General features: G+C 30.5%; 2 protein-coding genes across 4 annotated transcripts; one reads left to right on the forward strand and one right to left on the reverse strand.

The window, feature by feature from the left end:
* Positions 1-289: 289 nt before the first annotated feature.
* Positions 290-13,835, reverse strand: LOC137811289 (MADS-box transcription factor 23). Of its 3 annotated transcripts, none has more exons than XM_068612977.2 (8): positions 13,537-13,835; positions 13,225-13,435; positions 4,224-4,302; positions 1,911-1,972; positions 1,125-1,224; positions 971-1,012; positions 845-886; positions 290-747 (listed from the first exon to the last, which is right to left on the reverse strand). In XM_068612977.2, exons 2-8 carry the CDS (start codon positions 13,404-13,406, stop codon positions 589-591), a joined length of 666 nt encoding a protein of 221 aa, XP_068469078.1. In that variant the 5' UTR covers positions 13,407-13,435; positions 13,537-13,835; the 3' UTR covers positions 290-588. The 3 variants fall into 3 exon arrangements, with proteins under 3 accessions (XP_068469078.1, XP_068469079.1, XP_090154645.1); XM_068612978.2 differs by having other exon boundaries at positions 13,225-13,448; positions 13,537-13,701; XM_090298519.1 differs by lacking the exons at positions 4,224-4,302; positions 13,225-13,435; positions 13,537-13,835 and adding an exon at positions 1,525-1,617 and having other exon boundaries at positions 1,911-1,928.
* A 2,637-nt stretch (positions 13,836-16,472) lies between these two features.
* On the forward strand, positions 16,473-18,540 carry LOC150029095 (uncharacterized). The gene is made up of 3 exons (XM_090297933.1): positions 16,473-16,631; positions 17,010-17,381; positions 18,496-18,540. Exons 1-3 carry the CDS (start codon positions 16,473-16,475, stop codon positions 18,538-18,540), a joined length of 576 nt encoding a protein of 191 aa, XP_090154059.1.
* Positions 18,541-26,485: the final 7,945 nt, after the last annotated feature.

Consider the following 26,485-nt stretch of genomic DNA (forward strand, 5'->3'; position numbering starts at 1 on the left):
TTGTTATTTTTTTTTTACTCTATAAATAGAATACTCAATAATATGAATAAGTGTAGAATACTCAATAATATGAATAGGTGTGTAACAATTATTTGATTAATAAAATATAGTGCTATCTTGAATTCTTTTCTTCCTCTTCTTCTATTTATGGTTTCTTTCTATGTATATGAGATATATAAAACTAATAAGTAGCACAACTTAGTATTTTATTCTGTGTTTTTGTATGGTTAACAGAGAATTTTTGTGTTGGATATCATATATTCTATGGTTTACTCCTCCAACAACAACTGGTTAAAGAAGGAAAAATTTATGTCCATGCTGTGTTATTCAAGATTTCTTTTCATATGAAGATTTACAAGCAAATGTCATTTTGCTATTAGATTTTATATAACCAATACAATATCAGGGAGTGCATTGTTCTCTTCAGGTATTCTCTGAGGAAAGTAAAGTGAGTAACATTCATCCCCTAGGCCTATAACTCTTCACTTCTTTGGAGTTGCGTGATTCATTATTGAGCTGCAATATCATTATATATCTTTCTTTTTCCAAACGCATTACTAATATATTAGAACAAATTAGACTTGACCATTATTTTGTGGCAGTGTCGGATGTGTCATAAGCTTCTTGTTCAGGCTGGCATAACTGAAGTTGGACTAATTCTTGTGAATGCCCTCCTACATGCATACCATATGGAAGTGGATCAAATGCATTTCTGCTTGTTGTCGCTGTATCGGTTGTACCATAGACCTGGGACATCAGGCCTCATTATTAAGCATCTGTGTCAATGTTAAAGTATCACCACTTTTATGCATATTAGTGTGTGGTATTGGTGAATGAGGTTTACCTTCTTGTACAGTTCCACATTTTCCTGGAAGATAAGGTTTCCCTGTATGTGAAAAGAAAAATGTAAAGATCAGTCAATGTTATACAAGTTATGAGACGAATAACAAAAGTTATTTCTCAGAAAGACCTTTCGGTTCAGCTCTTGGATTTCATCTTTTAGAATTTGTTCCTGCAGAATTTGACTAAACTTGTTAATTGATTTGGTCCTTAATGAGATTAATCAAGCAAGCAAATTTACTTCCATTCCATTCATTCTCATGTGAATTTAAAAAGCATCTCACCTTTTTTATACGGACACCTTGGAGGCTCATTTCCAGTTGATTCTCTAGATCTTGTAGGTTTTTGACACTCAGACCATAAAGTTGTTCTCCCATCAATTGCCTGTATCTTGAAAATGTTAGTGCTCTTATGCATGGGGCTCTTAATGAGATGTGTGAATCCGTTGGTTTATCTGCTATTAGAAAAAATGAAAAATATTTTTTCATTTTACTATTTTGGAGTTTATGTGGTGTATTAAAGTAGTGTGTGATTGATAATGAGCCATGCAGTTGGATTTGTATTCAATTGTACTGTGTACATAATCCCAGGATTGACATGGAAGTTTCCTTGATTTAATTTAGAGAAGAAAAAGTAAAGTAAGAAGGTCATCACTTCTGCCACAACCTTCTTTATGGATTGTACCTGGTGAGACATAGTATTAATGTTTATTGTAAGTAGTCTAAGATGGAGATAAAAGTGAGTGCTGCTTCTTCATGGACTATTTTTCATGTTATTCTGAAAAAAAAGAACTACTTGTGTGAGTGATTAAGAGCAAGAAAGTATTTTGTGCATATTCAAATATTTAAGTCTATGTTTCTTCATAGTAGGTCATGCGTCATGATGTTTTATTTTCTAGAAGAGTCTACATTTTCATTTCTTGGATCTTCTTGTGCATTTTGTGATCTATAAACTCGCTGATACATTAGTAGAGGATTTCAATCTACAGGTCGTCACTTATATAATTCAATCTTAGGCTTATAAGTTCCACTCATGTAAAGAATTGCTAACTAAATTTAGAAAGGTTGTACCGATGGTTTTCTTGTAGGATCTGTAGTTGTTGCCTTAGAATCTCTGCCTCCCTCTGCCAAAACTATCAAAAATCAAGTAAAATGGTATACGTAAGTAATTCTGAGGGAAAAGAAATGCAAGGTATGTTTTGTCATCATTTTTTACTTAAGTCCAAAACAAATGCTTCAACATGCCCCATAATGGATATGAAATCACTATGTTTAGTGGTTGATAGTCATATTTAGAATCAAATATAGAGCCATATACAGGGAATGCTGTAAGACTACTCACAATATATTTATAAATATCAAGCAAAAGGCTGAAAGAGTTTGTCAGGTGTTGCTTTTACAGTGCCTTCATATCCCTAAGAAATGAAGTTGTCTTAAATAGAGAAAACTACGACAGTAATATCCACTACAGGAAAAAGTCAAAATTACTAATCTTGCATATATAGTTTCCCAAAATTAACAAACACAGTAAAACATGAAAATCTAACTGCAACATAGAACTTTAGTTTAAAAAGCCTTGTTATTATTTAACTCCCTATAGGAGACTGTGGTGGTATCCCTTTCCTTTTTCCTCCAATTTGGAGGAAATAAAATAATTTGTATTTGAAAGGGAATAAGGGATGAATTTTATCCTATACCTTCCTCTGTTTCAAAATTCTGTCTCCAATCCTTCCTCACCTATTTCCAATTTTTTCATCCCAAACAGGTTCTTGGGTGCATAAGGACCATTTTATCAAATATACGGTTTTAATTCTAGAGTTAAAGGCTGGAAACTTCTATTCTGCTTTTATATATGCTTAATTTCACGTGATTAATTTGTATAACTATTATTGAAGATCTACAAGTAGTTCATCAAGTCTGAAACTTTAGATCTGTAATTGATATCATTAACTGAAATAAGTGACAATAGTTTAGCATTGTTACTCAACGAAAATAAAGTTAAACTAAGATCAACACGACAATGATTTGAACTGGAAATAATTTTTTCTTTATTTAAGAATACAACTCGTTATACTATATGGCATCTCCAATTATAAATATTATAACACAACTTGGCTTAATGCTTGAATATATTCTAGTAATTAGATATTCGAAACTCAAGTGTGACTTGGAGTAGAAATGGGTAATACAAACAATATATAAGAAAAAACAATCCACAAATTTATAAGAAAAAACAATCCACAAATTCACAGTTTATTGTATTAAAAAAAAGTTGATTTTAAGTCCAACTCAACAATCCACTAATATACAATGAAATTTATTAGTAATCTGATAAATGATGACCTTAACAAATTTTTATTAACATAAACTTTAAATAACATTTTAAAAGGTGAACTTTAAACCTAACGCAATCTTATAAAATTGTCTTATGAGATGAGATTTGTATACACTAATATATTATGAAATATTTTTATTTTTAGTCGACTTTTTATTTTTAGTCGACGTGAGATCTTCAAACATATTGTCTTCAAAGCATATTTGTAGAAAGCATATTTGTAGAAAGCATATTTGTAGAAGAAATGGTTTATACTTTTTGCACAAAATTCCTTTCCAAGTTTAAGAAATCACTTTTACTTTAAAAAAAATTACATTCTATCAATTTGATGATGACCATAAGCTCCTCGTTTTGCAGACCCTTGTTTGCTTGCAAAAACTACACTCATTGGCTTTGACATTTTAACTTTGTAAATATTTATTTATTTTTATTCAAAAACACTTTTAAGCTCTTTAATCTCATTTCACAGTCTGTGATACTTACAATGATTGCTAGGTGTGATCCCATATAGATTTGTAGTTGTGATTATATGCAAGGAGGTTGAACTAATTGTTATGTAATAATCACAAGTTTGTTCATTCATTTTTAGGTTGTTCTATGTAAGTTATTTTTGAATCACTGTTCTCTGTGTTGATCATAAGGTTTATGGATCATGCAGCTATAACAGTTTGTGTTGTTTGCATGCTTAGTATGCAATTGAAAAATTTGATCAATGAGAAATCCAGGAGCTATGAGAAATAAAATGAACAATTTTGTCACTGTTTTGTTACAAAGGAGAGATTGGCCAAAGTATGATTATTTCATTTACAGGAGAGGGGTTTGATATTTCTCTTAAAATGTAAGAACAGAACCATGTACAGTTCGATTTTGAGGTCCGGTGAAAAATTTTTCATATTGGAGATTACTTCGTACATAATGGAACTGTTCAATGAATACACGAGTAACAACAACAAACACATAAGTGATATTTGAAATACATCTTGCTTATAGTTGTTATTTGTGCCTGAAAAGGGTAAGGGAATTCTGAAGAGTGATTAGCAGGAACATACCTTGACTTCGGATTCTGGATTTATCAGATGGTGTTGTTCTTCTTTGCATGTATTGTATCTCTCAATCATAGATTTCACGCTGGTAACAAAAAAATCTTTCCATTTTTTTTATTTTGTACACAAAATTAAGAATTCCACTGATAAAGAAAAGATGTATCAGAAGACATAACGAAAACAAATCACATCAAACCACCAAAAGATATACCTACCAATAAATTGGGTTCCATGAGAAATAGTAAAGTATCAATATAATAAATAATAAAGGTTAAGTGTACTGCCATCCAAATTGAGGATTGAAGTCAACAAAACTCACATATTGTTTTAAATTTTGAATTAGAGGTGATGTGACTTTTATATATAGCATAATCTGCATCTCTCTGCTATTTCTTCTTAAAAAACGTGACTTGCTAAAAGATAACTTGTGGATTCGTTACATTGTGAAATGCTTTTGCAAAGAACTCTCGGTCATGCACTGAACCTGTTTCTAGTTTTACTAATTGGCTCCAATTCAATCTTGGTGCAGTTCTACTTGCATATGGTTAATAAATTTTTTATCAGCTTAAACATTTGCATGTGGTTAATATATTTTTTTATGAGCTCATCATGTTATGTTAGGAGGAAACTTTTCTTTTAAGCCTTATTAAGAGAGGAAAATAAGAAAGAATAAGTGTTTAATTAGTTTATAACGCAGAAGTTGATTTTAATTTTCAGATTTTTTGAAACAATCTTCTGTATATAACAAGACAGGAAGAAGCCCAAGGAAACAAGTGGGTGCACTTGTTGAGAGTATAGAACAATATGTTAGTTTCAGGGAATATTTTGTACTGTCTCTTGAATCACCCAACAACAGCTTATGTAGTGCTGTATTAGAGTGAAACAGAAGAGGCAAATGACAATGATGCAGTACTGAATATAATACATAGCAATAGGGTGTGAGAATGTCATTTTTGCAGATTTGTGCTCATCATATAACAGCATTGCAAGGGTGTTTGTTTAGTTTTTTTGGATGTCCACTGTTGCTGCAAATTTCATTGTATATATAGAGCATATAATAATATGTACACAATTTGCTTACCTTTGCTTCTGTGGACATAAATTGAAGGTTTAGATAGCTTCTTTATCTAATTGTATGAGCATTGAAGTACGCGTAAAGTATTCATGTTCCTCTATTTAATTGTTTTTTTATTGATAAAAAAATTCATGGACTCTGATGGAGATGATTGTTGTTTTTAAATTTTGCTAAATTGCCGTTGAATTGTTCTGAATAATAGTTATAGAAAGTGTACTACACACTAAGTTCTCTGAGAATATATACGACATTTGGACGTTAACCATCTTAATCTTCAAATGTGCAACTATAGTTAATGAGTAGAGTTGAATTTTAAGATTTAGATTTTGGAGAATGAGTGATTAATAGAGCATATTTTAACAAAGGTTGGGTTTTTTTTAATATCAATCATTAGAGATCTCACATTGATATGAGTGTAAATATAATTTTATAAGTTGATTTTATAAGATTAAGTTTAATTTTTAATATGATATTAGAAATATTGAAGATAAGAAGCATATAAATGGGTGGTTATATAAGATTTATTCAAACTTGAAGTTTACTTCTTAAATTTTGTTAAAATTAATCATTACTAAAATTAATAAATATTTATATAAATAAAGTATCTTAAAAAAAATAAACATTAAAGACACATCTTGCCCATATTTGTTCTTTATTTAAAAGTTCTAGTCTTTTGAAAATTTTTGTTTGTCCAAGATTCAAATAAAGTCTCTTGCTTACCTTAATTTTAAAGACACTTCCTTAATTTTATGGTATATTATTTAGTAAATAACCTATTGCATTAATTGCTCCGTGGAAAAACAAATTTTTGGGTCCTGACCATTTCATTTGAAGTATTTGGTAGTGAGTGCACTACTCGTGCCCTGGATAGAAGAAAGTTAGGTATTCTAAGTTAATTTGGCTTATGGGTTTTTTTGAGGTGTCCATGAGGGTGACGGGTCGAGGATGTTTAATTTGTTTTGGAGAACTAAGGCTTTGGTTTCAGCTTAGGTTACCACTTCGAGGGTGCTGGAAAATAGGATTGCTACTAAAGTCAATTTACATAGACGTGGGATTGTGATTGGAAGTGTTTTGTGCTGGTTCTGTGGGGTTAAAGAGGAGGATTTAAATCATTTTTTTTTAGTGTAGAATATCCTGGATGGTGTGGAATATTTGTTGTGCATGATTAGGCATTTCGTTGGTTGTCCCCATTCATGTTCACTCTCATTTTCTGCAGTTCCGGTTGTGTAATGCTCCAAAGTCGATCTTATTAGGGATGAAGAATATTTGGATTGAGGTGGTTAGTGAGATTTGGAGTCATAGGAATAAGATTATTTTTAAAGGTGAAGTTTTGAATTATTTCGAGATATTTTTTTTGGCTCAATTAAATGTTTAGTCTTGGTTCTCTTATAAATATCCCCTGTTTGTTTTTCTTTTTTCTGACTGGTTGATCCTCTAGTCTGTCTTTATTCACTTTAGTTTGGTGTTGCAATTTGTTTTTTGGCAGGGTTAGTATTTTGAGCAGTTGTCTGAAAGATATTATGTTGTTATGGTGTCTTTGTTTCTTTGTAAATGAATTTATCACTCCTAAAATGATTCATTTGTATATATTATTTATGTTTATTGCTGATATTTTTTTTTAAGAATTTAGCTTTTTAGTTGTGATACATCATTTTTGTTATGGGTTATATCTTATAGTAGTTTTCTTTTCACTTACAAAACTTATCAAATAATCTAAAGATATAGTTCTCCGCTCATAAATTCTCGTGACTTTTACTATCTATCACTTTTTATTTATCAGGTTGCTTTAGACTTTTTAAACATTGCCAATATGTTTAATATTTATCTCAAACTATGCTCATGCACGAGTATAATCATCAAAAGGTGATTATAAAACACATATTTTGGCCATAAGACAAATTAAGTGATGTGAAGTTTTTAGTGTTCTAAAATATTTTCATGTTGAGATTAAAGATAACAAATGGTTAGCATTATCTCATTTTATGTTTATTAACATTTGAAACTTGCTATATCTAAAGCTTTCATATACAAATATCTTTTCGTGAATTAAAGATAGGGTGTTTATAGGATACCTTTAGTCTTAATTCTAAGTGATACAAATCTGTCTGCATATACTATAATATGTCTCATAGTTAAAAAAAACAATGAATAATGAGGGAGTTAAGTTTTTCTTTTAACATAATGTTATAATATCAAGTTCGTTAACAATATTAGGGTTATTGAATCTAAAATATTATTTGTGTTTAACTCAAAGGTTGATTATTATATTGTCCTAAGGTAGATTAGAAAAATAAGATATTTATAACTTAACATCAATTTTGACTCTAATTCATATATATTTGTTGACACATTATAGTAAGAAAACAAAAATAGTTTTTTTTAGTGTCAATATTTTGAATTCATATCCATTAACATTATTGGAGTTATCATATATATATATATATATTGTAGTTGTGTTGATTTGTCATCTATACCTATATATAAAGGGGATTCCTCATTATAACTGTTTTTTTTATACAATTTTCTTTCAATTTTAATATATCTCATTTTATTAATACAATGGAGTATTTTGTCATTTTATATGAATTATTTAAAAAATAAAATTATTTTAAAATTAATATTAATGTACAGTTTTTATATGACTTCTCACTCTTTCCTTAATTCCTTATTTTAAGACAACAACAGGAGGAAATAGAGAACATACTCTCACACATTTCCACACAAAATCTTATCTATTGAATAAAATAACCTCCATTTTTATTTTTTGTTTTTCAATTTTGACTCATTTAAAATTATTTCTGTATGTATATTAAATTTCTATTATTATAAAAATTGAGTAAAAGAGAAAAAAATCAATACACATGCGCATTTGTGCCTATGTTTCCACTAGTACTAGATTAAAGACATAAGGTTTTTATAAATTTATCTTTAATTTTGACATCTAAGTAATACATATTTTTTGGACACGCTAGAACAAATTCTTTAATTGAGACTAAGGTAAAATAATAACCTAAACCTTCTTTTAGGGAAAATAATGTACATTTAAGACTTTTGTTGCATTCACAATTCACAGTTTCACACAATCATTTTTACATTTATCATATGCTTACACTACATTGAGTTTATGTCACTGCTGGAACTGGGTAGGGAGTGCAGAATTAGGATCAAACTTTTGGTTTTTGTTGTAAGGAATAGCTAGTCCCTCAAATAAGGGCAGGACTTTCATTGTTTTTTTGGCTGCGGGTTTGTCACTCCCTTTTGGCAACCATTTGGAGGTTGACACTCATGTGCTTGATGAGTTTTTGAGGTGTTGAGGTCTCTTGCTTCAGTCTTTTTTATTATATAAGGTTGATGTATTCCTTAAATAACTCAATTAATTAATTTATTCTTAGTTGATAATATATATATATATATATATATATATTTTTTTTTATTTTTTTTCATTCATTTTGTTATTTTTCCATGTGCATCCACTCTGCATTGCACCAAATTTCTTATTGTAGTTTTCTTTATCCGTCTATTAATGTACTCCAAGCATATCTCACATAATTACAATTCAATTTCTCTTAATTTTAATTAGGCTTTCTTGATTTTTTTTAAATGTGAAATTATACTTGTGACAAGATTGTTTAAGATGCGATTTTGGCCCCAACCTAACAAAAGTGAAGCAATTCTTTTATCCTATTAGAGATAACTAAGATTTCATATATCTCTTCAAATTTTAAGTAAAAATCCAAACATTGTATATAATAATAACACATGAAATGAAATAATTTCGCTTCACAAGCAACATATTTTTCTTCACTTATTGAGCTAGGTCACAAGGAAAGAGTTTACATACTAAACACTTTATATTTTTAAATTATCAGTTACTTGGTTTATCTCGATTTAGACTAAGTTTCATTTTGTTATAGGTTCGAATTGAAATTAATTGAACCGTTTTTAATGAGAAGTACTATATCTACACAACTATGGATAAAATAAAATTTAGGGATTCCCTCCACTGTCTAGTTATGAAATTCGAACCAAAAGGTTTTTGTTCTTGCAGCAGGCTGCCAAGTCATACACATATAATTATAGTATTATTGCGTAATTATGGTTAAAGGTTTTTTTAAAAATTAATTTCGAATAATAAAGCACAATATAATCAATTTGAATAGTTTATTTTTTAAAAAGTAGTAATCTCTTAAAACTTTCAGTGAGAAGTTTAAAAAAACATGGTTATTTTTAAAGAAATAGTTTTGTTTTCAATATATTGTTTTGTATTAGGTTTTAACTTTTTAAAAAAAAAAGTATAATAAAGACAGTTAGTCATATTAATGGTATGCATGGATCCTTAAAGTTAACTAGAACTAGCTTTGCAATTTAATAAAGTTTAATTAATAATTAAAATGTGATTCACTATCTTTTTATTCTTAAACATTTTCAAAATTTTGATTTTAATATCTAATAAAAATTTGTTGGTCTTAATCTCTCAACCTTTTCCGTGTTGACATTTATTTATATTTGTTTTGAATTGACATTTATTTAAAAAAAACAACGTTAGTTGAGGTATAACATATAGTGACGTTAAGATAACAATTTATTACACATCTATAATTTTTGCGAGACATTCAAATACAATTTTTTTTAAATAAATTAGGTTTTTTTCATCAATTAGTTTAATATTATTCGCTTATGAACAAATAAACACTATAAGAAAATCATGAAATAGAAACCAATTTTTAGATACCAAAATAATTAGTTGCAATAGTAACTAAATTAGAAATCATTTTAGAAACTAAAAAAAATTTGGTTTCTAAATTAGTTTATATTATTGTTAAATAGTTTCTAAATTGGTATCTAATTAGCAACCAAAGTTTTAACTATCAATTATTTAGTTTCTAAATTTGGTAGCAAAAACCTTAATTGCTAATTAGATACCAATTTATAAACTATTTAACAATAATATAAACTAATTTAGAAACCAATTTTTTTTAGTTTCTAAAATGGTATCTAATTTAGTTACTTTTGCAACTAATTATTTTGGTCTCTAAAAATTGGTTTCTATTTCATGATTTTTTTGTAGTGCTAATATTAATTTGTGTTAATATGATTGATGGTTAACTTAAAAGAATAAATATTTTTTAATTAAAAAATATGTTAAAAAATACATATTTAAAAAGAAGAGTTAACTATGTTTTTAATCCATTTACTTTTAGGTGAAATTGGAAGCCTAATTGTTTCTTTGTACTTTAGAAATTTGGAAGAGATGTTCATAAACATATGACAATAGTTTTGTTTGTCACGTGGAAAAAAGAGTTATAAGAAATATGACTTTGATTATTTGTTTACCTCATCATAAAAGTTCAAGGACTAAAAATATATTTACTTTAATTTTTTATATATAAAACTATTTAAAAAGTATGTTATAATTAATATCTTTGTTTATATTTAAACTAGATTTATCAATTTGAAAGTATAGATCACTTACAAGTTTAAAAAAAATCAAAAATGTACTTTTTCTAGAAAGTATTATGAATAATTTATCTTCTCAATCTAAATTTTATTTTCTTCAAATTTGGGAATGCACTAAATGAAACAAATATTATATTCTAAAAATATTTTACCACAAATGCTTCTAAAAGAAGAAAAAAACTTATTTATAAATTAGCACTAATTTATGTACAAGTTCAAAATAAAAATTTATACAAATTATATATAAGAATTTATATAAATTAGTTTATATATAATATTTATTATAATGTATTTTTGTAATATAAACAAAAAAATATTAATTATAATATATTTTTAAAATATTGTAAACATTTTTTATAGGAATTTTTTTTATTTCATCTAAAAAATTAGAGCTAAGTATAAAAAAAATATTAATTATAACATATTTTTTAAATATTTTTATCAATAAAGAACTAAATAAATAAAATGGAGCATTTCAAGAATATTCTAAGCCTTATACAAAATTCCTACCGTACTCGAATCATTTCACCGGTTAAACTTTCGTATTGACACAAATAGTCAAAGTCAAACCCATTTTTGAAATCCATTTACTACTGACAAACAAGCTAATACAGTTTGCTTAAAATGATCTTTTAAGATTTTCCAAAGTATAAGAAAACAATTAATGTACAGTTTCGACAAGAGACTAAATCAAATTTAACCTAAAAGTACAGTGATTAAAAATATATATAATTCTATAAAGAAATTAGAAAAAAAAAGGAATAGCAAAGTTTTTTGGATCTAGAAAACTGTTTTTTTAGAAAAAAAAAATACATTATATAAAGTTAATCTTTTTTAAAAAAAAACTATCCACAACGCATCCTTATTTTACATGACGTTAGAACTATAGTTGAAAGCGAAAGGTTCAATGCATGCTCTAAGACTAGGAAACAAGAATGCAAGATCATTGTAAAACACTGCTCATTCCCACTTGGTCAAATATATATATAAAAGAAACCAAAATAATAATAATGGCAATGTACCAAAAGTTGGTTATATGGCTAGGTTTTAATTATCTGATAAGGTTGTCTATATCAAAATTAGTGGTGACATCACTTTATCTGGTTCATGCATTTGCCAATGATAGGGATCCTAAATGGGACTTGATCATTTGCTTATGGGAGGGGACATGCTACCAAATGTGCTGCTACCTATCACATCCACATCCTGAATGATATTGACATCGACTGATCCAAGGCATGGTATCAGCTAAAATCGTTTTGAACATATACTTTTATATGTAACCTTCTAAAATTAGAAATGACTAGTTTGATGGGACATCATAAGTAAAAGATGCATCATATTCAAAACCAATCTTTGGGTTACAGCTCTATTGGCCAATGATTACGTTCAGATGACCATTTCCCTTAACAGCTAAAGAAATTGCTGTGGTATACAGAATTTCCAATACTTTCTGAGAAAAATAGCTAGGTTGGATTGATGAGACTCAAGAATATATATATTAATGTTGAAGATAATATAGGTCATGGAGCTGAGACTTTTTTTCAATATACCATTTTCCAAATACCTACTTAATACTTATCATCTATCTCTATCTCCCACTTTCCCACTTCCTGTCATGTTATATCATGTATCATACCTACACTTTTTTTTCCCTCTTCTTATCTCTTCACAATAAGTGTCAAATAGCATTTGAGGTGTCCACACAAATATAATATACTTATCTTTTCCGGGGTCTCTGCCTTTGGATGAGCAAACAGGAACCTTTTGGATTCAGAGATATGAAGTTACATCCTCATGAGCTTTAAGGATAAGTTTTATTTTTTTGGGTTAATTAAGGATATCTATTTTCCCTTAAAAATATTATCATATTCAAACTACAACTCTTTTCATTATTGACTTCAGCATAATGAACACAGATTTATTATGTTTCCAAGATGATACTCTCCCAATATCCTACAATCTCTGGCAGGTTAAATTCTGATCCATCATCAGCTTTAAAATCCATTGTCAGAAACTTGAGAAAAGTGCTGTTAGTTCATATGACATTTTGGGTGGAAAAAATATGAATACACATGTCCATTTAGGACTGTCTAGCATCCGAATAATAATCCTGTAATTGTAGTAATTGTGCAGATATATAATTGCATGATTAGACAAGATTCTCTTACTATATGTATCAACCCCATGCCTTAACTTGTAGCCATGCATTTATTTATCTTTTTTGCATTATGTTCTTCAAGATAGAGAGATTTATAGGTTAAGTGAGACCTAAAATACATGGAAGTCAATCAAATAGAGATTTAATTAAGGTCCAGACAACAGATAAACTTTTTGGTCCCGATCTATTCGTATAATAAGCATATTTATGTATCAAACTACTATGGCAGCAAAGAAAGAGTGGGAGCAGTACGTAAGCACATAAATACCCATGGTTTTACTGCAATTAATTAAAAAAGGTGATGGTGATCAAACCTGGTGCTGGCATACTCGTAAAGCTTCCCCGTGCTGGAGAATATCAGAAGGCCAACTTGTGCATCACAGAGGATTGCAAGCTCTTTGGCTTTCTTGATCAATCCCTTTCTCCTCTTTGAGAAAGTCACTTGCCGGCTGGTGGAATTGTCGATCCTTTCAATCACAATCTTGCCCCTTCCCATTCTAGCTTTCACTTCCCACTTTAGGGTTTCTGAAGTAATTATCTAATTGCATATAGTTATGTGAATAGAAAAAGTGAAGATACACACAAAGTTCAGTAAAGCTGTGATGAGAGAATGAAATGATTCTTACTTGGTTGTGAACTCTATTGAAGATGGTGCAAGGGAAGAATGGTGTGGCGCTGGGTTTCCATTTTATAAGCAGAAAAAGCAGTTTCTGGGTGAAAGGTATAAGCAGGTTTGTGGCAGTAGACAGTGGGGCAGATAACTATGTGGGTGGGAAATTAAAAATTGGATCACTTATAAAACCTGTGACTTTAGTTTGTATACTTTGCACAGTGAAGTATTCAAGGATAAAATGTATTGCTTCAATAGTTTTGAGAATTTTTATGGCGCCGCCAGCCGTATAAGCCTCTGACACGTTAAAGGTGCTTACTATGTTACTAACTACTCACTGTCACCACCATTCTCATAGATCCAGTTCAACTATATTTATTTAGATATAACCTCCAATTTTTTATATAACTAGATTAAAATTTTTAATATTATTATTTTAATATTTTTTTATATTATTTAATTATAAATTATTTTTTATTATAAATATTTATTTTTAAATATATCATATAAAAAATTATATCCAACTTTAAGGATTCTCATATTACAAAGTGGACGTCCTTATCTCTAGTCGATGTGGGATCTCCAACATCTCAGACTATATTTTTCATTTATTTATAACCATTAAGTATAATATTTTTAAATTTAAATATGTAAAAAATATTATTTACGAAAAGAAACATTCTTTGTATTTTAAGAATATATATACAATGTATCAATACTATAAGCGCAATGGAATAAAATTCTACCTATTATATAGTAAATTTGTTGTCAATATCTTAATTTAATAAATTATTTGCTTTATTTAAACTTAGACAGGGTTGGTTTGACAAAGTTAATAGCGTAATTGAAATATTAGTGAAAAACTAATAGTAGTATCATCTTTAGATTTTCACTTAAATACTTACCATATGCATGTTGAGGAATTGATTCTATTTGCTCTAAAACTTGAGTTCTTGGGTGAGTGATAAAAAAGTTATAAGTTTTTCAAATAAAAAAAGTTTTCATTAGTTATTTTGTTTTATTTGACGGATATAATATAATTCGTTTTGCATATAAAAATCGAGATTATCATTCTTTCATAGGAATTTGATCTTAAAAATATATGATAAAAATTGTAAACAATAATTCTTCAATTTTTATTTCTTTTATTTTTTAAATAAAATAAAACATGTAATTATTTGACAGACAAATTTAACCAAAAATATGTAACCAAGATGTGAAATTAATACAAATAGTCCAATTATTTAGATCATGAGTGATATTTTTTTTATTAGAAAAAAAATTAATAAATATATACTAGTTCAAGCATGTTACAATACAATACAAACATCTAAATACTCTAACCTTAACTTGCAAACCCTTAAAAGCTAGACAATCAATCACGAGTGATATGAAAAACAAAAACTGTTTAGGTTTTCAAAAAGAGGACTTTTATGACATGTATGACTATATGGATTGGGTAGAAACATGTAAAGGAACTGAGGCTATCTAATCTCTAACATCTTTTATAGCTTAAAATATCTCTAAAATATTTTATTTAATTAATTTTATTTTTTGTTGATAAAAAAATAATATAAGTATAAGCTTTTCATAATATAGGATTTTTTTTAAAGTTTGACTTTGATAATTATTATCTAATATACATTCATATATACTTAGAAATCTTATTTTGTATACACTAAAATTGAACAAAATAAGTTTCTTCTTTAAAATATGTATATATATATATGTATATATATATATATGTATATATATATATATATATAGTTTGTGTATATATGTACAAAATTTCAAAGATAGAGATAATATTATATACCATTTCATGCTTGATATTTTTTATTATGTTTAGTAAGAATATTTATTGGGTCAGATGTCTTGAAGCACCCTACAATCTTGAAGTACTACAATCAAATAAAAACGAATTTGAGAGATAATTTTTTTTTACTATAATATTGATTAAATTAGATGATATTTTAGATACTTAAAAATTTATTAGTATCAAAATAATTTCTATTATTAATAAAATTTATAAATTAGTTTTTAAATTAGTTACAAATATTTCTGACTATCAACTTTAAATATAAATTAATTGATAGTTAAAATCTTGGTAGTTATTAGATACAAATTTAGAAACTAGTTTATAAATTTAATTAATAATAGAAACTTCCTTCCTTAGACACCAATAACTTTTTTAGTCTCTAAAATAATATATAACTTAGCCAATATAGCAACTAATTATTTTTTATATCTAAAATTAATTTTTGTTTAATGATTTTTATGTAGTGTAATTTGACCCAATCCAACCAAATATAAATATGTTACGTTGTATTTTTTGTTCATGTTGCATTATGTATATTGAACCTAAGACTAATTTTAATTTGATTAAAATTATTAAATAATAATAATGTACTTATTATTTAATTTAATTTATTATTCTATTAACTAAATGTGTATGTTTTGAAATATTAAATTATTTAATTAATCAAATATTAAACAATATAATCCATCTAAACAAATTATTCATTAAAACTAACAAAAAATGTTTTTTATCGCCTAAGAATAAATGAATTAAATGTACATTTAGGGAATGTCTAAGAGTCCAAAATCTATGTACCTCAAACTCCTCAAACTCCTCAAACTCCAATGAGCCTAAAGCTCTCAATGCAACACCTAAGAATAAATGAATTAAAATGTACATTTAGGAAATGCCTTACTCTTACAAGAAAAGAATCCAAATTTTATGTACCTCAAACTCCTCAAAGTCCAATGAGCCTCAAGCTCTCAACGCAAAGGAGGTGTTTCATTGCCAACCCTTATGTGTCCTTTATGTGATCTGGTAGAGGAAACGGGTGGTCTGTCACCTATTTGTAGAATATAAGATGGTTTTTCATGTATGATTGATGGTTTCAAAGTGAGTGGGGTAATAATGTGTGGAAAGGAAGATTCTTATCTATGGCAGAAAGAATTTGTCTAATCAAGTCTGTTATCACTGCTTTACCGCTGTACTACCTGTCTCTGTTCAAAGCTCCGGAGTCGGTATGCAAAAGCATTATTAGTATTCAAAGGATGTTTCTGTGGGGCTGGGGAAATGAGAAGAGAACGATGTCATGGGTAAGTTGGAAAAACTTATGTAAACCAAGAGAGGAAGGAGGACTAGGCATTAGAGACATTCGAAAGTTTAATATAGAGCTCTTGGCTAAATGGAGATGACGTTGTATCTCAAACGAAAAAGGGAGGTGGAAGGAGTGTCTGGATTCAAAGTATGGCCTGAAACATGATGTAACTAAAACACCACTTAAATTCCAATCGTGGTGGTGGAGAGATCTAGTAAAGGTATGTAGGGAAGGAGGAGGAGATGAGTGGTTTCAAGAAGAAGTTGGTTGAAAATTAGGGAGTGGAGATAAAGTAAGATTTTGGGAGAATGTGTGGGTTGGAAATGCTAATCTCAAATCCATGTTTCCTAGAATGTACTCCCTATCGTTGAACCAGGGTCAAAAGGTGGAAGAGGTAGGTGTGTGGGAAGAATTGGTGTGGAGATGGACCTTAAGATGGAGGCGTGACAGATTTCAGTGGGAGATCCTTATGGAAATCGAGCTTGGTATGCACATCTCAAGGGTCACCATAATAAAGGATGGAAAGGATACTCAGGTGTGGAAAGGTGATGAATCCGGGTGTTTTACGGTGACTTCTGCATATGAACGCCTAAATAAGCCTGAAAGGGGTCCATATATTGATGCTTTCAAGTACCTATGGAAGATTAAGGCATTCCCTAATGTGGTGATCACAACTTGGAGAGTACTATTGGGTAGAGTACCAACTAGAGAGTGTTTGAGTAGGAGATGCGTGATATTGAACACTACTGTATGTGCTCTGTGTCAATCTAAGGAAGAGTTGTGTCAGCACCTCTTCCTAGAGTGTAAATATGCTCTATGTGTGTGGGCCTTGTGTTTTAGATGAATTGGAATTCTGTTTGTCCAAAATAATGATTTAATGACCCATTTTGAGAGCTTTCACTTGATCTAGAGTAGTAATAAACAAAACTTGGTGTGGAAAGGGGTGTGGGCAGCTATAGTCTGGTGTTTATGGGAGCATAGAAACTCATTTGTGTTTAACCAAGGAGTTGTAGATGCGGAAGAAGTATTCCAAAAGGCCTAGCTTAGATCGTAGTTATAGATGAAGCATAAGGCACACAACTTTAACTACTCTTTTGCAGACTGGGTTTTGAATCCAATGTACTGCATTAGTAGTGTTAAATAAGCGGTTGTAGAGGAGGAAGAAATAAAGATGAGGTGAGTCTAAATAGGAGGGTGAGGTGCAGCAGATTCGAAGTAGATCATGTAAGTAGGATTGAATACATTGATGATGTATTTCTTAGTTGAGCACTTTGTGCATAGTTATGCCATTGGATTCTATTGAGTGCTAAGGTGGCTGATGAATGCAGTGGAAGCATGGTCGGGATGATGGAGGATGGAGTGTAGTTTAAAGAGGACTAAGGTTAAATACCTTAGTCTAAAAGTGCACTTCTGGTTTAATAAATAGATGGTGCGACAATCAACCATAAGGTGAGGAAGGTTTATACATGACTCAAATTTGATGCAGTGCGGAAGCTGCTGTGAAGGTTTTCTCTGTGGATGGAGCTGCTGGACGGTTGAAGGGGAAGACCAAAGCTAGGCAGTAAGGGGCCTTGAATTGCAGTAGGTCTCAACAATGTTATTGGTGAGGAATGGGGTGTATATAATCCTGTTTTTGGAGTTTGTAGCTGCTGGTTGGTCAGGGTTTATGGCTTTTGGTTGCTGTGTAGGATGGTGTGTGGACTGGTTTTCTAGCTTTGTGTAGAATGTAATTGCCTTGTGTAGCTAGTGTACCTGCTGTATGATCTAGTTAGGTGTCTTGGATTTATGCTGAACTAAGTCTGGTATGGTGGGTTAGGGGGATGGTGTAGCGCCATTCTGCTATGTGACATGTTGTTTTGCAGATAGTATTTGAACTATGTGCTGGTCCAATTGCAGACATGCTTTAGCGAGCTTAAGCTTTGTGTGTTGTTCATGATCTCTATAGTATGATTCCAATGACATAAAGCTAAAGAAATGGTAAGGCTGGACTGCTTGTTCAAGTGCAAAATCAACATCCCTGTTATGATGTTGAGGCCGTAGGTAGCAAATATTAATGGTTTTTGAGGGCTGTACCACTTTTTTCTCCTTTGTACGTCGGTGTTGGGAAGAATTTCTTGGGTTACAAAGAATGTACTTATCTGTTGTGGAGGAAGTGACTAATTATCTTATAGAGGTAGTATTCTCTCTTTAAGAGTGCAGGGGTAGTTTTGGGGAAGTTCTTTATGAAGCAAAGTTTGGATTCTAAGTGATCCTGTTTTTTGGAGGGGTTTTAAGATAGTTTATATCTTAAACCATTTTTAGCTTTGTATACGGGTTGGGATACCCCTGAAGTATCCCTTTAATTCATATTAATTCGTTACTGATAAAAAAAAATCAATTTATCACAATGAACTGAAACACCATCTGCTTCAGTTTGGTTTGTTTCAACTTAATGAGAAAGGGAACCATGATTGGAAAGGGGGTTGGGTAGCGATGATTTGGAGCATCTAGAATCAAAGAAATGGTGTGGTTTTTAAAGAAGGAAAGGTGGATGCAGAAGAAATCTTTAGTTTGACACAACTATAAGCTTGGTGCCGATAAAAAAAAAAAAAAAAACTATAAGCTTGGTCTTAGAAGAAAAGGAAAATGAGAAATTTTAATTTCTCCTTCTCTGATTGGGTGCTTTATCCTTTAAATTTTTTACATTCCTTAAGTTGATAACATATTTTGGTTATGTGTTTTCTATTGTTTAGAACAATCCGACCATATATAGATGTTGCTTAAGGTTGTTGTGATGCAGATACGATAATTACAGGTGGTCAAGTGGTGGTCACAAAGACAAGGGATATAAGATGGAGGGAGACCGACATAAAGGAAGAAGCACTATGAGGACAATGCCATAGACAGAAAATCAAGAAGCACTAGGGTTTTTTTTACCACTTTTGTTTGGTCGTTATTTCGGTCGTAAATCAATTTAACAACCGATTTTGATGGTCGCTAAAATACATTTTACTTATAGTGTAAACTGAAAGTGATACAAAAGAAAAGTGTAGAAGAATTAGATACATGAGAAAACAACATCAAGTAGACCTTTAAACTATAAGGTGGGATACATATATCAAAACATAATTGTTTTTTTATTATCAAAGAATAAATAAAATAAAGTGAGACACTTCAAGGGTGCCCCAACCCTTATACAGATACTTCAGGGGTGTCCCAACTCTTATACAAAAAAGTGGTTAAGGCCAACCTGCTTAACACCTGAGAACAAACAATCTTCAGGCTCTACAGACCTCTAGATCAAACCTCAAAAGAAAGGAATGACAAAACACATCAAAAGGAATTCGCTACTACTCTATCCGGATCCTTATTACCAGTCTTTAACCAAAACAACACACACAAAACAACCCTACTACAACCAAATGTCTAAAAGCACGGATACAAATCACAAAGACAAATAAAAAATCCTCACCCACAACCAAACCCACAATATCACGCCAAAATGAACCCACTCTCTTCAAATCCCACAAAAACATTACCTGCCTGCCGACCTTCAAACACCAAAAGCTACCTAACAACTTCAAACCTTCTGCAACAAACACCAAACCCCTTTGTTGGCCAAATACCAACGTTAGTAACACCCAGCCCGAAAAACAAAAAAAATAAAAGACAAGTCATAAGAAATAAACTGTACCTCCCGATCCCTCATAAACTTACACTCACAAAGACCCCTAACGTCACCCTTACTTTTTAATTGACTTCAAATAAGCCAATGGGTCCAAGCACCATTGAACGTAAGTAAACGAGACATCGTACACCCTACTCGTGAACCATGACCAGACCTTAAGTTGTGCCAATACGAAGATCTCCGAACAATGCATAATTGTATTCATAAGCACGAAAGACAATAAAATACCCAAAACCTAAATATAAACATGAAACCTAATTATGGGAGAGACTTTTTTAATACTCAACATACTACTCTTCTCCAACATTCACAACATGAAGTAGATCACATCATGACTCGTCCATTTCACAAAGTTGTCCGTGAGCAATAAATCTAAACTGATATGTATACCATAATTGGTTTGGTAAGATAATATTTACATATATATATATATATTATTTAAATCAATTTTTTAACACATCTTATCATGTTAAAAGATATCAAGCATTCTTCCAGAAAACATTCAAGAATGTAAAGTTTTTGTTTAACTTAAATTTAGAAAATAGAGTTTAGTAAGATAAAATTCACACCTATTATAATTAGACCTTATCTTAATAAATCATGGTTAAGAAGAGTTGAATTGTTAAAGAAAGTGAGTTGAAGTGGGTAGGAAGCAGTTGATAGAACAGTATTCGGCAATCGAGGGAAGCCTTGGCACGCGTGTGTGGAGCTAAGACGATGGTTGAGCAAAATGGTACCATTGTTTGCGGCAACCGTAAAGAAACTGGGACATCCCCACGCGCTACTATTCTTAGAAATATACATCATGGTTTTTAGGTCCCTAGTAATTTTAAAAATACTCGATTTGGCGTACAATTTGTAGTTCTCAAATGCTCATAAAGCTTCCTCTTTGTCTCCAAATTTCTCCACCTTTCCACACATCCTTTCCCCAACCCACGTGAACAGTGAACAACGTCCCATTCACCAATAAGATTCGATCTCGCCGGAATTTTAATTTTCAGATGGCACCTCGATCCAAGTACGTAACGTCTACTGCGGATTGATTGACGCAACTTCAGTGCTCTAGTCAAGGAGCTTAGCCAAGTGTCAATCATCAGTTTGTGTACGGAACCTATTTATCCACTATTTTATTGCTTACTATTCCAGCTTTGGAAAATGCTGCTTTATTTTACTGCTCATTCTGCCTCTTCATACCTTCTTTTTCTAGCGGCATGGAATCAGTGAACCACGTGAAACTTAATCATTTTTCACTACACTCTTCACCCTCACATCACACTTTTTCTCCTCACTTGCATGTGTGTCCCTTCTCCTGTCCAATTATGATTCTCATGACCCACCCATATCTATCATCAATTTACGTGTACTGTTCATCAGCGTGGCTCTCAAAAGTAGTAGAACTGAACCATGAGGGCATCTCTGAAACCTAGCTAGCTAGCTACCATGCATGCTGAACTGAATCTTGCTTGTTAATGGTTTCTCTCACTCGATGCCATCCTCAACCCAGTTAATTACATAAATTTATCATCAGATATATAAAAAATTATTCTGCTTGTGTATTTTTTATTTTTGGACAATGATGCAGATTGCTGATATGATTCTGACGGCTAAAGAAATTTACATGGGGTGGGTTTAAAAGCATTTACAAGCTAGCATATCAACATTCGACAACTAGTGGGTTTTTTTCTTCTTTTTTTTTACTTGTATATGTGGACTGTGGGTGACGAAACATTTGACATTCATCAGAACGAAACACTTCTGATTTTAGGTTTGCTCTGTTTTAAACTCCAAATGGAAAACACAAAAGAAAGGATGCATACAAAGGTCGTGTGATGATAATAGAGAACTGATGTTTCACCACTGATTTTAATAATGTTATTAATATTTGAATCAATCAATAATATTTTAATGAGTAATTAAATAAATAATTATAAACAAATTATTTAACTAATATTGATGTTGAATATACCCGTACGTGAGTGTCTATAATAATTTGAAAATTTTCATTTCGTTACTATAGTCATTTTAAAATCGTCATTAGCACAAGTCAGTTCATTACCGCTGATAAAAAAAAATCATTTTATTATGGTCGTTTTTTTGGAAATTTTACCAAAGTGGTGCAGTTTTTTTTGAGATTTACGTAAATGGACAGATTCAAAAAGTATTACAAGAATGAACATTTTTTTGTCAAAGTTGCCAATAGTGTAGGCAACATAAATTAAATTAATTAATTTCTCTACTTTTCTTTTAATTAAAGTTTCCAATCTGATTGGCAACTTCAGTTTAAATAAAATTGAATACTGGATTGGCAACTTCAATGTATTTTATCTCAAATGAAATTTCCAATTTTGTTGGCAAATTTAGCTGATTTTTTAAAATAATTAATATTTTAAAAAAATGAAAGATGTATATAATAATAATTTAAAAATTATTTAAATTTACATGAAGTGAATAAAAATAAGAATATTGAGAAAAAATGTATTTTTATAGATAATTAATATTAAAAAATTAAACTAAATTTTGTTTTCACAAAAAACAAAGTTACCTAAAATTAAGTTGGATTTAAAATAGGTTGTGTAATAAATGTAAAATATTTAGTACTTTTTAAATATTATTAAAATTAAAAATATTTTTGTTGTTTTTAAAAATTTGAAATTATGTATGTGAAATAACGTTTATAGTTGATAAAATTATAAATAAAAAGGGTAGCGTTTAAACAATATTTATAAAATGATATTATACATGATTAGAAAATAGAAATATAGGAAAAGTTGTCATCTATGAGAAGCTGTGCCACATGGTGGTCTTCTTCGTTGTCTTTGTGGTCGTCCTTGTGGCTGTTGTTCGAACTTAAGGGTAGGAGGGGGCGGAGGTGGAATGCCATCATCAGTGCCTTCGATTTCATTGTCATCACTCTGATTTGCGGACACTTGTGAAGGCATTGTTGGTCGATAATACTGCATAGATGACATTGGATTGTAGGCAGATGGGGGTGTCATGGTAGAGCTTGCAAAGGGATTTGACGGGCCAACAAACAATTGTTGTTGAGATGGAAATGTTGAGTAGTTGAAAGGTGGTTGATGGAATGATGATTGGAATGACATGTGAGATTGATCCCTATATTCGAACAACTGGGTCGGTTGAACACCTGGTGGACGAAAAGATTGTTGTTCAAATGATTGAACTTGAGAAGAAGACCCGACATGATGTTGATAGTGAGGTTGTGTAGTCTCCTGTGGCATATCATATTGTTTTGAAAATATGTGTTAATTTTGGATAAGTGAATGAAGAATAATAAATAATTTTGTAATTGAACTTACATCATCATCAGACAATGACTGTATAGGCGTGATGTAGCGGATAGTATGGTTGATGTACTATTGCATGTATGTTGAGTTGTCATGCAAATGACCATTTCCGTTAAACTGATTTCCGTGAATTAGATGATTACGACGGTCATTCCACATAGCTATCCATGCGACATGATATTGTGGCCAATATCGATAAGTTCGTCCTCTCATATCCTCTTTGTGAAGTTGATCAAGGTTGAATGGGTCACTTGGAATACTCTGTCGAAATCCAAATTGACGCATAACCCTGTCAACCTGATGAAATTCAACAGTTGCAAAACATATGAGAGGAACTACAGCCCGTGCAGTTGGGGAAACCTCAATAGTGATCAAGCGCCTAACATATTCCACTCGATATGGAGTCCAAAGAAACTGTAAATAAATGTTTGAAACATCAGTAATATGAAATATTTAGTTAAAATGATATGTTAGTTTATATATTTGTCACAACCTCTTTAGCTTTAATGCCATCAAATATTGCTCGTATTTGTGGAACAGTGGTTCCTCCTATGTGCGTCCTATGCGTCCTCCGAGTCCACCTAACGTAAGCAAAGAAATATTAAGAACTTCGTTTTCTTATCTCGAAAATTAATACAAAAATAACATACCTTTTACCGAGTGGGAAACCAACTCCTTGTTGAACTTCTTCATTGGTCAATGGTTGAAGTTGTGGAGAAATGCATGTTAGGCGTTCCCATGCCCAACACTGTAAAAGTAGCGTGCAACCTCCAATATTATCTTGATTAAAGTCTATTCCGTGATCGAGCGCACGATACAGAGAAGCCAATACAGCTGACCCCCAACTATAATTCCTTACGTTGTTCAAGTCAGCCAACAATAATAGATACATTAAATGTACCTTACTACCTGAAGAATCAGGCATCAATAGACTCCCAATAAGTGTTAATATGTGGGCTCGAGCATGTTGAGCAATAACATCATCGGTTGCATTATGTGGCAGTTCCTGAAAAGTGTTGTTAAGCCAAGACAACTTAATTGCATTTCCTTTTATCGCTGTTGATGGTGGTATAAATCCGAGCAACTGGTCACATAAAGATACTAAATCACCACTAGTAATCCCGGTGACAACCTGTCCATCAATAGGTAAACCCAATATTAATTCCACATCTTCCAAAGTAATAGTTGTTTCACCGAGAGGAAAGTGAAAGGTATGAGTCTCTGTTCTCCATCTTTCCACTAATGCTGTAATTAGTACATGGTTGAAGTCAATGTGCTTAAATTTTAACAAATGTCCAAAACCAGAATGATCAATTAACCGTTTGACTCGTTGGTCAAGTATATCCTCATGCTTTAGTACCCAACTTGCATGTCTTCTGGGTCTCAATAGTCTTTCATTACCTTCCCATACATATTTAGTAACATGTTTCTCTTGGAGTCGCAATATAGACATATTCGCGGGAAGACGATGAGATGCCATAAAATTCTAATAAAATGATTCCTGAAAATACAACCAATTTTTAGAATACCTTTATAGATAATTCCTATTAAAATGATATTATCAATAAAAATTAATTTTCTTAAATTAAAGATAACGAAAAGATATTTACACATACTAATTAAAGAGTACTTAGTATAACATATTATAAAAATATTGATTGAAAGTAATATATTATGTACAAACAATAAAAAATATAAGAAAAATAAAATAAAAATATATTTTTTAGCAATTGTTTGTCAATATTTAATATCAATTAATTATATTAACTTGCCTTTTTTTATAAGTTGATAATAATTAAATTTCATGTTTTAAAGTATCATTTTTAAATTCCTTTAACAGAGTATAAGTATTAAATATTAAATATTGTTTGTGTGGATAACTATTAAAATATAAAATATAAGTATTAAAACCATGGAACGGTTTTGCATTATTAAAACCAAAGTAATATAAGTATTAAAATATAAATATAAGTATTAACAGGTTTTGCAATGGTCTTTCGCTAACAATGAACACTGCATTTAATATTCCATAAAATTCTAACCTAATGATAAGTCATTCGCTACTTCATTCACTTATGTTCCCTCTCACCAGAAACCATGGCTATCACCACCTCCTTAACACTTTTCTTCTTCCTTTTACACTTTTCCATACATCTCCCGAACGTACACTTGTGATGTTACATAATGGTTGATGTTTCAAAGGCTAGAACCAAAGTAAAGGGTAAAATATAACCTATATCACATGTACCTTTTTTGTCATTTAATTCATTCAACCATATTCTTTTCTGCACATGGATAACAAGTGGAGAATAGCATGGATAACTCTTTTGCCCATTGGCTCTTTCTCTGCTCCATCAAAGATTCTTATTCTATTTCTTATTATTTATAAAATACTTATTGTTTATAAAATACTCTTACTTATTGGCTATAATGAATACATTGTATGAAAATAAAAAATAAAAAATATTAGTTGAGTTTTGTTAATGTTTTTAAAACAGATTTCAAGTAGTTAATTTTGTTTACAAATTTAAAGATATTAGTACATTAGAACTAAATTATTATAACTAAATTCTTTTACATGTAATTTTCTCTCATATATATAGAACTAAATTTTAGTTAAAACTAAGATATAATTTTCTTCTGGAATGAACAAGGGTTCATGAGTAATGCCACCATGTAATACAAAAATACATACAGATCCATCCACAGAAAATACAAAAACAATTTATGAGAGGTAAAATATACTAATAATCTTTGTTAGCATGTGTATATGCTTGCTACTTCAATTAAATAAATAATTAAAATATTAGAGAGAACTTACCTTTGTGATTGAATGCCACCCTTAAGCACTCTGGAACAATGGCAAAGCTTGAGAGTGTT

This window comes from Phaseolus vulgaris, chromosome 2 (assembly GCF_051622355.1).
Source record: "Phaseolus vulgaris cultivar YP4 chromosome 2, ASM5162235v1, whole genome shotgun sequence".
NCBI lineage: Eukaryota > Viridiplantae > Streptophyta > Magnoliopsida > Fabales > Fabaceae > Phaseolus > Phaseolus vulgaris.

Coding starts and splice junctions, on each gene's coding strand:
- LOC150029095 (XM_090297933.1), top strand. CDS start 16,473: ATGGCAGAAAGAATTTGTCTAATCAAGTCTGTTATCACTGCTTTACCG. Junction 16,632..17,009: donor AGAAGAGAACGATGTCATGG/GTAAGTTGGAAA, acceptor TCGTTGAACCAG/GGTCAAAAGGTGGAAGAGGT. Junction 17,382..18,495: donor GCGTGATATTGAACACTACT/GTATGTGCTCTG, acceptor GTTGTTTTGCAG/ATAGTATTTGAACTATGTGC.
- LOC137811289 (XM_068612977.2), bottom strand. CDS start 13,406: ATGGGAAGGGGCAAGATTGTGATTGAAAGGATCGACAATTCCACCAGC. Junction 1,225..1,910: donor ATCCTACAAGAAAACCATCG/GTACAACCTTTC, acceptor TTCAAGATACAG/GCAATTGATGGGAGAACAAC. Junction 748..844: donor ATGTGGAACTGTACAAGAAG/GTAAACCTCATT, acceptor CTGATGTCCCAG/GTCTATGGTACAACCGATAC.